Source organism: Alligator sinensis, unplaced genomic scaffold (assembly GCF_000455745.1).
Source record: "Alligator sinensis unplaced genomic scaffold, ASM45574v1 scaffold150_1, whole genome shotgun sequence".
NCBI classification, from domain to species: domain Eukaryota; kingdom Metazoa; phylum Chordata; order Crocodylia; family Alligatoridae; genus Alligator; species Alligator sinensis.
The window spans coordinates 606,699-621,450 of record NW_005841840.1 but is presented as its reverse complement, the minus strand read 5'-3'; the positions used below and the strand labels follow the sequence as shown (position 1 = coordinate 621,450).

General features: G+C 35.4%; 1 protein-coding gene across 1 annotated transcript in view; it reads left to right on the top strand.

The window, feature by feature from the left end:
* The window catches only part of PCDH10 (protocadherin 10), a 44,284-nt gene extending 39,197 nt beyond the window's left edge, over nt 1–5,087 (top strand). The window contains 1 exon segment of the mRNA XM_006039406.3: nt 4,303–5,087. Coding sequence (XP_006039468.2) covers nt 4,303–4,345 — 43 coding nt within the window. The 3' untranslated portion in view covers nt 4,346–5,087.
* Nucleotides 5,088–14,752: the final 9,665 nt, after the last annotated feature.

The following is a 14,752-nucleotide window of genomic DNA, read 5'->3' as shown; positions in this document are numbered from 1 at the left end:
CTTTCCCTGAAAAGTTTATAGTCTAACTGCTCTGTTAGATCTTTAAGGTACCACCAATGTCATTGTTAAAATGGAGTAATGCTGCAGTAGCAGGCATTATGCTATGGCTTCCAGGCCCATAGGATGTGCTTGACTGAAACCATATTCATAAAATGGTTGAAGCATGCACTCCCTTTTGCCGCTGAAGGGGAACAGCACAACTCCCCCCTTTGTTGCTTGGGGTAGTTAGCAAGGCCCAACAGGAATACTCTTTTGTTCAAAGAAGTGTAAAAACTTGATGTGTGGTCAGTCCCCATTTGGGATAAAAAAAAAAAAAAGTTTTGTTGCCATTCCCATCTCTTGATCACTTAATGTAGCCATAGTTTTGCCCTAAGTTTGGATATAACAGGGTATGTGATAACATACAAAAAGGCAAAGGAATAGAAGGGAAGATACTGTGATAAATATGTTTGTATTTTCCTGACATATCTGTCATAAAAAGCATTAAGTATAAATATTGTATGTTTATTTTTATTTTTTCTTTCCTATTTTTAATCTCAGTTTTCTCTTTATTTATTCTCCTTCTGTTCATCCACAGCTACCCTTTTGTGTGTCTTCTCCCCTCAGTGTCTACCTATAACTAATTCAGCAGCATTAATGGGAGGGTTATACATGTATATCAAGGGAAGAATAAATCCTAGCATGCCTTCTACACTCTGCTTCCAATTTTGTATTGAAATCCATTGTAAATACCCTATATTAATTTAAAATCCTTCCTACCGGGAATAAGACCTTTGGAGAAAGAAAACTACCTCTCTAATAATATATGCCATATATACATAATACTGTTTGAGCTAAACTAGCAAGCAAGCTAATGAGGAAAAAATCAGAATTTTAAATTGCTTTCTATTTGTGCTGATTATTTAATCCTCCTTTCCCCCTAGACACATTAAAGAGCTGAACACATTGTCCTAATATGGTAGTAACATTATTAAATTTTACTAATTCTAAAAACAATATCTGTAGCAAAAAGCTGCCATCCCATCATTCCCAATCTTTCCCAGTAGATCTGTGTGCAGTTCTCCTCTATACTAAGTTTCAGTGTTACAAACAGTATACACAATAGTTAAATGATGATTTAAAAAAAAAAAAAGAGATGTGTTCTGAGATAAAAACTGAGTGTCAGGATTTTTTTAGTTTTTATGCCCGCTCTTTCACTGACTATGGTACTTTCCATTTCTGTAGTGCTTTCCATCTGTGGATCTCAAAGTGGATTATAAAGAGAATAGTGATTTATGCCTTGCTGCACCTCTGTTGTGATGGGTAAGCAATACTATTCCCATTTTACAGATGGAGAAATTGTGACACAGAGAGGCATAGTGATTTTTCTCACATTCACAAGGAAAGTTTCTAGCAGAGCCAGGAATTAGACCCCAGATCTCTTGATTTCCTGTTCTCTGCTTTAAGCATGAGCATCCTTCTTCCCATTTAACCTCTCTGACTCATATTACCCATCTGTAAAACAAGGATAATAATACAGGGTCAGAAAGATTGCTTTGCACATGGATTTCTGTGCAGATATCTATGGAAAATAATAAGATAAAGGGCTAGAGTTCCCTCACCCTAAGAATCTAGCAGTTTTCTATCACTTAGAACCCTTTTCAAATGGAAAACTTTAATTTTTGGTAACAGGGAAAACTGGGATGCATGAATCTCCTGAGCCCAAACATTGCAGGTCTTTATTCAGTGTTAAAAGTGAACTAATTGATTATCTTGTCTCAATTAAAATAATAATTAAACATATTACTGATAGGTGTGGGGAAAGGTAAAAGCTCAACCCAGTCTACCCCAAAATCCTTCTAATTGTTTAAGATATCTCTAAACACACAGATTTTGTTGTGCATCTTAGAGGATCAAAAGAATGTCACCAATTCCAGTTGACCCAACTTGTCATGTTGGTCTGCAGGGTTGTGAGGCTTCATTCTGTACATATTCTACAGGGCCCCAAACTAAAGGAAATGAACAACAGGAATGTTTTTTAGTTTTTATGCCAGCTCTTTCACTGACTATGGTACTTTTCAGTTCTGTAGTGCTTTCCATTTGTGGATCTCAAAGTGGATTATAAGGAGAATAGTGATTTATGCCTGTAGAGGTTTCTGGCTTCTGCAGTCCTACCCATAGCTTTCTCAATCTGGGACACTGTGAGCATGTCTACACAAGAAGTTTACTGCACAATAGACTAAATAGCTGTTCCGTAAACATTATACATCCACACATGCACCCCTGTTAGGCTGAAGTAAATTAATTTACTTTGCAGAAAGATAGTACTTGTAAATATTCTGCAGCAGTGTACATGAAAATACTGTCCTGTCTGGCTGGGGCATGAAGGTGCTTCAGTAAGCAGGCTGCATGCCAGGTAGCCCCATGCTGAAGCACCCTTGTGCAGAGTGTGTGCCAGCCCCTCTGCAGCATGTTGAGCCAGGGAGAGCAGCCCCAGGCTGGCAAGCTGACTCCCCAGGCTCCCTGCCAGCCAGGGTGTCTCTGCCCTGCTTCAATGTGCTGTGGTCCCAGGCTGACATTCAAACATGATGCCCAGGAGCAATAAACTCCAGAGCAAGAAGCCCTGGAGTTTATTCATGGGCTTTAATCGCATGTGTAGATGCACCCTGTAAAGATTGTTTTTACCAAGATATTATGAAAACCGTAAGAATTGGATGTTTATACAGAGCTTTAAAGAATAAAAGTAACACATATACACAAACTCACACACGTTGAGTGCTATTGTTGTAGGACCTTTATTTTTGTTAATATTAAAAGAAAGTTCAGAACTTAATAAACGAGGGCCATGGGTTTGTATGAGCTCCCATGGAATTTACTCAGTGCAGTACTGGGACCTGAGATCGTGAAGATTCTGACCTGTTATCAGAACTGCTTATGCATATTTTTTCTAAGAATATCTTCTTAGCTTTTTATCTATTTTCATTATGTTGGGCATTAAGGATATCTTTACAGTTACATTTTCAAAATGCAAAATATTTCCCATTGACTTCAGTTTTGATTTTGATATTCTTAGAAAAAATATGCATAAGCAGTTCTGATAACAGATCAGAATCTTCACAATCTCAGGTCCCAGTACTGCACTGAGTAAATTCCATGGGAGCTCATACAAACCCATGGCCCACTTTGGGGTACACATGGCGTATATGTCACATGTACCCCATACTTGTCAGTTTAGCCAGACTAGATTAGATGAACATACGATGTCTATGCTAGTACCCTTCCATGTAGATAATTTGTCTTCACTGTGATTTATACTTTACTAATTTATTAGTGAACATGCTCTAGGGGGACCTAATTTGTGTATTTATTTTAAATAGACTGAAAATTAGAGCTAAACACAAGTAATTTATAGCTGTAAAATCATCATAAGAGTTGGAAAAATTCCTTTTATTTTAATTGTTACAATTCATGCCCATGAATCTGTTGATATTTTATTCCTTTAAATCTGAATTTGCCAATTTGGAGTTTAGGATAAAGCCTGAATTTTATAATCAAACACTTCAAAAAAGTATTCCAGTTAAACAAGCCAGTTCCTTATCTCAGCTCCATCCGTGTGACTATCAGAATCCAAGCTAGGGTCTTCTCCGGCTGCTAGTATAAGTCATTTGTTACCTTTGCTCCCAATTACAGTTAAAGTAGCCAGTGTCTGGAGGTAATATATCTACCACAGCTGGTGTATTAGGATACAGGTTTGCTAATGCATTGACCTCCTTCACTTACGTAATACAAGTTCAATTTCCAACATGACAGTAAATGCTTGGATTTGAATTGTAGCGCTAATGCATCATTTTTTCATCTCTCTGTCAAACCAGAATAAAGGGTCAGTTGGTAATGAGGATAATGGTTCACTTTGAAAGGGAAGGAAAACTGTCTTCTGATTCTTTTGGAGAGTCTAGGTCTTGCTTCAAATAACAAGATGAACTAGAAAAAATAGGCTTGGAAATACCAGTAATATTGAACCTGCAAGTGTGACTCTTTGCCTCATTCATATACTGGTTTTCTAAAGGCATATTGGAATACTTGCTGTGATACTGGACAGGTAATAAAACAGCCTGTGAAGTGTGACTTTTTTTCCAGAATATCAACCGCAGAAAGACTTTTCTGAACAGTAAATCAACATTAAACTTTTTACTAAAATGGGAAATCCAAGCAACACCTTGTCACAAGTATCATTTCTTTACCCATTAAGAAATCCTTTAAAAAAATAATAGCATTAGAGAATTATTTTTTTTTTCTCAGAAATGTCTTTCTTTTTTCCCACAGCACGGAAAAGGATATGCTAGTCAATTCTACAGGACTTACCTGAAGCAGCATGATTTGCACAAAAGTCGACCAACAAAAAAGCATCAACTTTTCAACTTCATTGTCTTGGCCATCCAGTTCTGAGTAACTGAAGGATTTGTGTGCTGTTGGAGACATCATGGCCAACAACAGGACCTAATTGCTCTCAGCAGGCCTGAGAAATGAGTTGAAATGTATGGAACTGTAGAAACTTCAGAGGCAACTGTTCTTGCCTCTCTGATCAGTGTGTGCCTGTTTACAGCACTATATATCTTTCTCTCTCCAAAATGTCACTGAGCCCTTTAGATGTTTATATTCACCACAAGAAGCCAATCGTACAGATAAAAGAAATGTGCATTATAAATGCAATATCACTGTTTTAAACTTGACTGTTTTATATTATTTTTGTGTGATCAAGTGTTCCCCAAACTATTCCAACTTTACAAGAGAGATTGTGATCATGTTCTTTTCACCTGTGGGTCATAAAAATGTTGTTAATCTGCAGACCCACAAAATATCAAAGACATTCTGTAGTTTATACACCGTGTTGCAAAGTGTTTACTGTACTATTTCAAAGCTTCTAAATAAATATAAAATATATATATATTATATTATATTATATATAATTTTCTGAACAATGTGGTACAATTTAGTTGATTTTTAAATGGATTCATGCAGTCCACATCATGCATTAAAAGTGAGAAGGTAATTCAGGGTCCCTAAACTATCCTTGCTAAAATAAATAAATAAATAAATCTTTAGTAGTATTTCCCCAATTTTCGTATTTTGGTCAATCCTGTTTTTCTGGTCTTTGTTTTTGTTTTTTTAAAGATGTAAGCAGCAACATTTTGCTTAAAAGTTGTACTGAATTTTCAATGCCAAAGATGCAGCTGTCAGTTTTACCAGTATGAGCATTATGTACTATCAAAAGTATATATCAGTTTCCATTATTTTGATTATATTTCTAAAGTTTTTTAATTTGGTATCACATAACCTTTCATAAAGGGCCTTTTGCTCACCTGTATATGTTGTTAAAAAGAAGACTGGGTGTCTGTACATTTTGCAATGTAAGATATAATGTAACTGATAATAACTATTTTAAGGAAATCTTACCACTCATAATTCACACACATCTTTCTTTGATATAGTTTTGTGAAAACCTAAGCAAATATATATATCTTTTCATCATGGCTAGAAATGGTTTTTGATAAAACACAAACCACAAAGGCCTGGAGTATAAAAACCTTTTAACTTTTTAGTCATCCTTGTTCTTTTATATAAAAATTGTTTTGGAGTTAGGAACATGGCACATTCTCAGACTGACCTTTCTCTTACAGGAATAATAACCAATAGGCTACTGACTTCTTTGGGAACAGGACTGAGCTTTTCCATATTATCTGTATATTTTATAACAATTTTATGAATTGAAATATTGTCTCTTTTTTTTATAAAAAAATCAAAAAACAAGCCTTGAAAAGTAAAGTTTAAGTTTACCTTCATGTTCAGAAAGTGTAAAATCTAGACATTTTTTTTTCTGTTTTTACATACGCTACTGTACTGTGTTCTTTCTGATGTTTCCTAATTCTTGCCTCTCAAACACTGAAAAATAATGATAGAACACTGTCTGTATTATTAGCTGATATTGGAGTTTGGAGAAATACTTAGGGCATTTATACATGTGCTTGGGGGGAGGTGCATTTTAATTAGAGTGGCTCCAAGTGCTGCTCTAATTTAAAGTGCCCGAAGTGTCTTGTGTATCAGCATCCCCATGCTTAAAAATGGCAGTGGGGATGCTTTTCTCTAAAGCTCGTTTAACGAACTTTAGATAAAGCACCCAAACTGGCATTTTTGAATGTAAGGATGGTGATACACGAGACACTGGAGGCTGCTGGAGCATGGTAATTACCACAGTCCAGCAGCCTTAATTAATCGAGTCTGCTCTGATGCACTGTAATTACAACACATCAGAGCAGCAAGGCTCATATAAGGGCATATATAGGTGCCCTTAGGGCCTGATTCAGTATCCATCAAAGGAAATGGAAACCTTGCTTTATAAGACCTTGGAAACAGATTCTGGTAACTGCACCAATGTGACTACCTGTTGTAGCAGGAGTTAAGGATGACAGAATTTGGCCCACATATATATAAGGAATTGGGGCTTTTTTAAAATGGCAGTTGCTTTTAGATAGAAATCTGTAAATCATCTGTATGTAATTCACCCCACTATCAATCCAAACAAACCCTCACTACTGACAGTGGAAGTTCTGTGTACAGAACAGTACCTGGATTCAGCCCTGAAGTTGTTAATTTACTTCATTAATCTAACGAAATATACTTGTTAAACACTTTTAACACATTTCTAGATTATTTGTATGACTTCAGAAACATCTTGAGGTTCTTTTTAAAGTGTGTGTGTGTGTGTGTATATAATTATATATATATATATATATATATATATATATATATATATATATATATATATATATATATATATATATATATATAATTATATATATATATATATAATTATATATATGAATCACAAAAAGCACAGAAATAACTATTGAACAAATACAACAGTTAAATGTTTCTTTAGCTTTAGGTAATGGGACTTATAGTCACCTACTTGCCTTGTTAATTCTATGAAGAATGGGCTATTTTAGTAATGAAATGTGTGAAGTATATTTCATTTAAAGAAGTCTGTCAATTTGTTATTGCTGCTATTAATACAAGAAAGTAATTGCCCTTCCTGGAACTGGTATATATTGTAAATTAGGTTTGTTTTCCATGCTGGGAAGAAAAAAAAAAATCACATTTTTTTCTTTATTTTATAGATAATTAAAGTATTTTCATTTACTGAAACCCCTTTCACAATTTGCATACATTTACAAAAATCATATCTTAACAATTTAATTAATCTCCATAAAGGCATTTGTTTCATGGATTCTGTATATGGTGCACATTCTTCCATACATCCATTCTTTTAAGTACTCCACACACACACACACACACACACACACACACACACACACACACACACACACACACACACACACAAAATGGTTAGGGCTAGTATGTGTTTATGGCACTTGGGTGCATAATCTCGAAAATATTTGAAGCCTGACTCTTATTGATTGCAATGGGTGCCTAAACACATTTGACAGGGGAGTATGTTGTAGCCGTGTTGGTCTAAGGACATGCCTAAACACATTTGAGGATCTTAGCCTTAGTCCAGAAGAAGTGGCAGCATAAAGCCCTTTTGCCACTAAGATGTGTCATTCTCTTATGTTCCCATGTTCTACTTCAGAAGAAGCAAATTCATCACTGGGAGCATCTACATGAGATGCTAACTCTGCAGTAGCTTAATAAATAATGTGCAGTAGTGCATCACACATGGACAGTGCTAATATTCTACTGCGCAGTATTATTAGGCTACTATGCAATAGCATCACTAAAAAGGCACTTGCTGATGCTACTGCTCAGTAATTCTGGTTACTATGCATTTATTTAGTATTTGATTATACAAATACTAAATTAAATGAACAGTAACCACTGCACATTAATTAATGTGTAGACATGCCCACTTTGTACCAGTCAGCTACTACTGAAATCAATGCAAGTTCAGCATTCATTCACTTGAAATTCTTGTTAAGTACTTATCTGTATTTTGAGGAACTTAATCAAACATTATTTCTTTCCTTCCTCCGTCCCCATCCTGTTCCTTCCACAGGAACTTTGAACATGTTTTTGCACTCAGCTGAACATCAAGAGTTGGATCAACTCATTGGACGAAAACATCATTGGCATAATTTACAGGAGAAGGTTTTAAGTTTGATACTATGAAAACATTCAGACTGTCAGAAGAGTTAAACTGTGGAACAAGATCAGTAGGAAACATAGAATCCCCTTCACTGTAGGCTTTGAAGAACAGGTTAGACCACTTATTCTCAACCATGAGATCCTTTTAAGGGTGATGCTGGATGCCATTTGCACTGTTAGGTGTGCAAACAGCTACCCATTATTCCCAAGATAAGCTCAGAGATTTCAAATAGGAATCCATAGTGTCAAAAACGTTCTGACCTGTTGTGGTTTTCCTGAGCTCTTTGCAATAGAAAAGCTCCTTTCCTTGTTTTTCTAGAGTAAAAAAGAACAAAACTGTAAAATCTGTAAGTTGGCATTTTCCAAGGGGTGCCTTGTGTCTATAAAAGGTTGAAAACTACTGGGTTTGACAAACATTTGTCAACAATGCTCAATGTATACTCAATCATATCTCAGAACAAGGGTGTGGACTTCATATTTCTGCAAAATCTACATTTCTGTGATTCCTGTGTTTGCCCAGAAAAGGCTGTTTGGGGTTTGTAAGAGCTTGTCTTACCTGTGCAGTTGTGTTAGGGTTAGAAATCTATTCTTTAATTAGGGATCTGGTGCAGTTTTCAATTTGGGATTTGACAACAGTACAAGCTATCTCCATGTAAAACTCCCAGTGGAGTGAACTAGACTTCCTATGAAAAGACTAAAAGGACAAGAAAATAATATTAGTTATGTAAATCTTTTATTTTTAATGTATTAGATAAATATTAAAGAATTTTGAGTGGCTTGCCCATTCAATTTCTTCAGAACTTTTTTCTGATTGACTTTGTGATGGAATCTCAAAATGTAACAAACATTCCTTTTTTTAAAATAGTTCCTTTTTTTTAAAATCAGGTAGTTTAATATACAGTAGTAGTATTTTATTAAAGTGTATTTTCAAAGATAAAAATGAGTGTTTCCCTTAATATATTCCCATTTGACTTGAATAATAGGAAATAAAAAAGTTAATTTAAGTCTCTTGTTAAAATGCTTCCGAGTGGTATAAGAATAACAATATTGAATGACAGTATGCACTGAAATACACGTTTATCTGCTTGTAAAGTTTGAAACTCTTAAATAATAATGATTATGTATTTAGACAATTGCAACTAAAATCTGAGAAATTGCCAGTGAAATAATTCACCTACTGATAAATGCAAACATAATGACACAAGCGCAGATATCATGGTAGACAATAAGTTTATGTATTACAGAAGTTATGGTTTGTTCCATTATGGTTTACATTTAAAATGGGAATGAAGTCCCTTTTTATGTATTATACACACAAAGGGTATGTCTACATGAGACGCTACTGCACAGTAGCAATGAGCTACTTGTTCAGCTTGTTGCTACCGCACAGTAGCATTGGCAGGCACTAACTGTGATGTGATACTACTGTGCAGTAGCTCATTGCTACTGAGCAATAGCATCTGAAAAAAAAATGTGGGGATGCTACTGTGCAGTCATGCAGTACTTGCTTATGTAATGTTACTGCGCAGTAACATCCCCACACATTTTTTTCAGGTGCTACTGTGGAGTAGCAACAAGCTAAGCAAATACTAAATGCATAAGCAAGTACTAAATGACCGTGCAGTAACAATTGCACAGTCTGCCACTCGTGTGGCCAAATGCATATAAACATCAGAGTTGTGAGATATTACTTGGTCATACAAGAACAAGTCAAGATTTTGGCTCTTTCTTTCTTTCTCTCCTTCCTCTTTTTTCCCTTCTTTTCACTCTTTTGGCAATGCTTTATAATTTCTCAGGGGTTTAGGGCAGATGGATAGATAATCTTATGTCAGTAAATTTTTAGGGCTGTTTTGAAGCTTGCTATACATTTATATGATCTGTAGAAAGAAAACTGCTTAGAATCTACTATTGTTCCATATATTCAGGCCTCCAGTTTTTCTCACTAAGGGTGCGTCTACATGTGCTGATTTAAGACACTTAAACCTGATTTAAGACTCATTAAGGGTGCACATCTACATGTGTGTACCCTTAATGCACATTAAGCATGGTGATTTTGGGCTATTCACACCTAAATTTGATACCTGAAGAAGCAGGTGTCAAATTTAGGCACAAATAGTTAATGCGCTAAGGCTCATTAACACTATGTGTGTCAATTGACTTGTGACTAACTTTAGTCACATGTCAGTCCACACACTACATTAATGCACCTTAACGTGTGGATGTGCAGACACGTGCCTAAATCACCATTATGTGCATTAGGTAAATGCGCATTAAGTTTAGGCACGTGTAAAAGCACATATAGACACGCCCTAAGAGTGCTTCATAAGAGGCTCATAATGAGTAGCTTCTAGTCAGTTTATTCATTACTATTGGACTGCAGTTTATTGGTACCAGATTTCTATTCATAATGGAGTTTGATTATTTTTTTTAAATATGGTATGAGCAGGTCTGTAAGACTTAATTATGATATTACCACTAAGAGAAAATCCGAAACTGCAAGTTCAATCTGTTGCACTGATCCCCGCAACCATTAATTCAAAAGCTTCTTAAGAAGCTCTTCTATCTTATTTTCTCACTAATCTGTTTTAGTACAAATTGGATCAACATATGTGAGTACACCGACACACATATATACAATGAGAAATCTATTGTTGAGCATATGTGTCTTTGTAGATAATCCTTTATGTAAGAAATGGGCAAGAACAAACTTGGACAGCTTTCTTGAACTGAAATTGTTTTTAAATTTGAATTTGTTAATAAAGTTCATGCTATTATAGGTTGGCTGTAATGTCAGGAAAAATGAAAGCTATTTGGGTGTAATTCTCGAGAAAGCAAATATGTCATTTAAGAAGCTTCCTGTCAGAAGTGTTACATACAGATTTAAATGCTGGAAATCTTTCTTAGTGATGATGAACTGGACTGTGGTAAAGCTACAGATGCCATTTTCTGTACTTGGACTGAGGAATGTGCCATTTGTTTGTAAACTATTTATGTGCCATTTGTGTGTCAATCTGGTAAACCACAGAGCATCAATACTGACGCACTGGATTCAGGTGAAAGGTTTGCTATTCTTCCTGAAAATCAAGAATTGAAGGGAAAAATGGTAAATAACACACAAAATATTAAATGCTAGCATGCAATATGCAGAAATGTAATCAATCCCATTTGTAACAAAACACATTTCTGAACTCAAGCACTCAACAGCTGAAGATTCCAAAAGTGAAGTTTGCTCTGTTATAATAGCTCAACTGTATATTTCAATACCTCAGTTCTGATTTACATAAATGGCAAACTATAATAAAAAAAGCTAAAAAGGACTGACTTTAAATAGTATAGCAGAATGAAAGTACCCATACAGACCTTAACTTAGGGAAGTTCCAGACTCAAGGGACTGATCCTGCAACCTGAACATTTCATTAACATTAAACCTGGCTCTGTGCATTCAGCATCCAAGCTATTCCCACTGAAGGCAATGGCCGAAATAATATTGATGTCATAGAGATTTTCAGGTTCTTCATACTTTTTAACATGTATATCTTACAAGTTTCTCCAGAGAAGCTGTTATTATTTCAAGCCAAAAATGGGAAACCTAACTAACTGTTTTTTTAACTATAAGTGCATTTCAAATAGACAGGTATCACCAGGACTACGTGTACATGTATCTAAAGAAATATGCTCTTGTACATGCTCAGTATGCACTTTTCAGACGGTCCTATTTTAGATCATCCCAAAGATTCTGTCTCAAGGTAAAGCTAAGGCAGTAAAAAATATCTCCATGTTCAAAGCTTCAGTTTTTAAGCATTCCAGGTGCAGCTCTGTCTCAATTTAAGAAAAAGGGACTTTTTTTTAATGAAAAACGTGTACTAATCCTACATACAAAGAACACAAAAACAGTGAAGAGATTATGCTCAAACTAGAGCAAAAAATGAAGCTACAGAGAGAGAACAAGAATAATAAAATATATATTAGCTCAAATGATGAATGTTTTGTAAATTTTACAAATGATTATAATAGCAACTGTTCTTCAGCCTTAACCTCCATGAGTACAGCTAAGTGCATGCATCTTTAAGACACAAGTGGGTTCAAAACACATTATTAAGCACATTCACTTCATTTATGGCTCAATGGAAGAGTGATTTCAAAGTTATTCTGTGGCAACATTTGGTGTAAAAAAGGTTGAGAAACACTGCTTTAGTGCAAATGTGTCCACATACACACACGTACTGACACACACCCACAGACACATGCATAGAGCCATTTGTTCAAGTTATTCTAAGTTTCCATTTATGACTCAGTGTAAAAAAACCTAGCATCTGGCTGAGGGGAAACCTGCAGGCTAAATTATGCTCCGTAGTAATTCCATTTCCTTCAGTGGCATTACTTCTGATACATATTTATGTAGCTGAGAGCAGACTCTACCTAGAACAAATAATTTTATGGAGGTGATTATTATATGGAGGAAAAAAAATGATCACACTCTATTTTTACTTTTACTATTTTCATGAATGGCATTAATTTGTATTTAAATATTCTTTTATTCAACAACATAAATATCACAAGAAACAAAGAGTTCACTGTGACAGTAATGTGTTTGTTGTGGCTTAGTGTATCTGCAAAAAATTAAAAATGTAAGCAAGCATTCTTGCCCCTGAAATTAAGGATAAAGAGTGCCCTTAGAACTCAGAGACATTCAACTTTGTAAAAAGGCTTGATCTGATTTATATTTATGACTGTCAACAAAGGAAAGAGGAACTCTGAGAGAGAAGGTAGTTAATTAATACAGTCTAAAGAGATAATACAGCATATATTACAGTGATATTATAACCTCTCTCAGCCTCTAGAGAAGTAAGGCATCCAAAAAAAAAAATCCTGTTCTATTTGGTTTATATGATGTAAATAAAACAAAGTGTAGTGGATATTAAAACAGCAGTGCCAGGTTAAAAATCAAATTAGTTACAGATTTTCTTACGTTGGTTATTCCTATCACCTCAGATCATTAGCTTTTTACAGTGTTAACAATCTAATTTACTTTTCACCATGAATGCTGAATATTTACTTTTTGCTTTTCTGTCGCTGAGGAGGGTTAAAAATACAGCAGTTTAATTTGTCCTCTGTTTCTAGTAATATAATTACAGAAGTAGTAGGAACAGCATTTATGCTGTGGAAATGTACATTAGGGTTGTCTTATATTTTTATTATATCCTTGTTTTCAGTTTTTTATGAATTTAACCATCTTGGACACAAGCTTCTATGCTTGCTCAGCGCTGAAAATATTTCACTTTTTCCAAAAAAAACAATGGTATTGAAAAGAATGTGCAATTTGCTGTGTAAGAAAAAGAAGTGCATCACATCCTCAAAGTTAGCAAACCAACTTGACACGTGTACTACCACACTAAGGTGATTATGCTACTTCTGGTTCAGCAATTAGTGCTTATAGAACGAGCATGCATTATGAGAATGAGCATATCATAGGATTAGGCATCCTCCAGGGTTGGGCAGAAGCTAAGCAGGAGTTTTAAAGATTGCAAGGCTTTTAACTTTGGCATGCAGGAGATGCATTCCTTGAGCCATTGTGCAAACAAACAATAGGAGATACAGGAGATATGTTACCTTAGAAGCTATCGTAGAAATCCATGTGCTGGTCTATGCAATTTATAAAATGGGCCACTCCCGTATGTGCAGCTCCTTGGTTTACTGTGTTATATATCTCCCTCAGACTCCCTCACAGTCTACTGTTGTGACGAGCTAGCACAGTCATTGTGTATGTTTACATGATATAATAACACAGTACTATGGAAAGATGCCCAAGCTAGCTTGTTACCAGACGGTCTAATTAGTCTGGGCAGAGCATTACACTGACAGCTGTCCTGCTTCTTATACCTAACCTAGTTCTGCATGGTACTACACTGTGTTGTGTAAATATATTCTTGCAGTTTGGTTTTCAGAAGTACCAAGCATTCACAACGTAAGCCAATGAAATGCTCAGAAGCACAAGAACTTGGGAAAATCAGGCACTGCCTGTGTCAAATTGATTCCCTTATCACTGAGACATCAAAAGTCAATGGATGTGTAAATGTTGGCCTTAGTCTTCCTGTGTCTTGATTTCTTTTCTGTTACATAGGGATAATAATATTTCCTTGCCTCATTAACATTTGGAAGCCATTCAGATATTGTGGTGGGCTTCATAACAAAAGTCGAAGAAGAATTTGGAAAGGCATACCACAGCAAAGCATATCAGTTACAAAGGTATAACAACACATGTTAAATGATGAGGATAAAAATGTAGATTACATATTTCCCTATCCATCCTGTATTGTAAGATAGGGTTTGGGGTTTTGAAAAAAATAGTCCATATGCATATTGGTCAGTGTAGTATTTCACTTTGTGTTCCTAAATGACAGCTTTCTAGCTGTATAAGCTATGATTTTGGCACTTATGCACAGGTTGCATATCTAGTATCTATTATCACTACACTTTGAATACGTAAGCATGAGTACATAGACTGAGCATTCACAATAGGCTATATGCTGGCCTGGCATGGACATGGCTATCTAAGCATGCCCATTCTGGATGTGCATGTACATCTAAGTCCCAAGAATACAGCTGGCTAGAA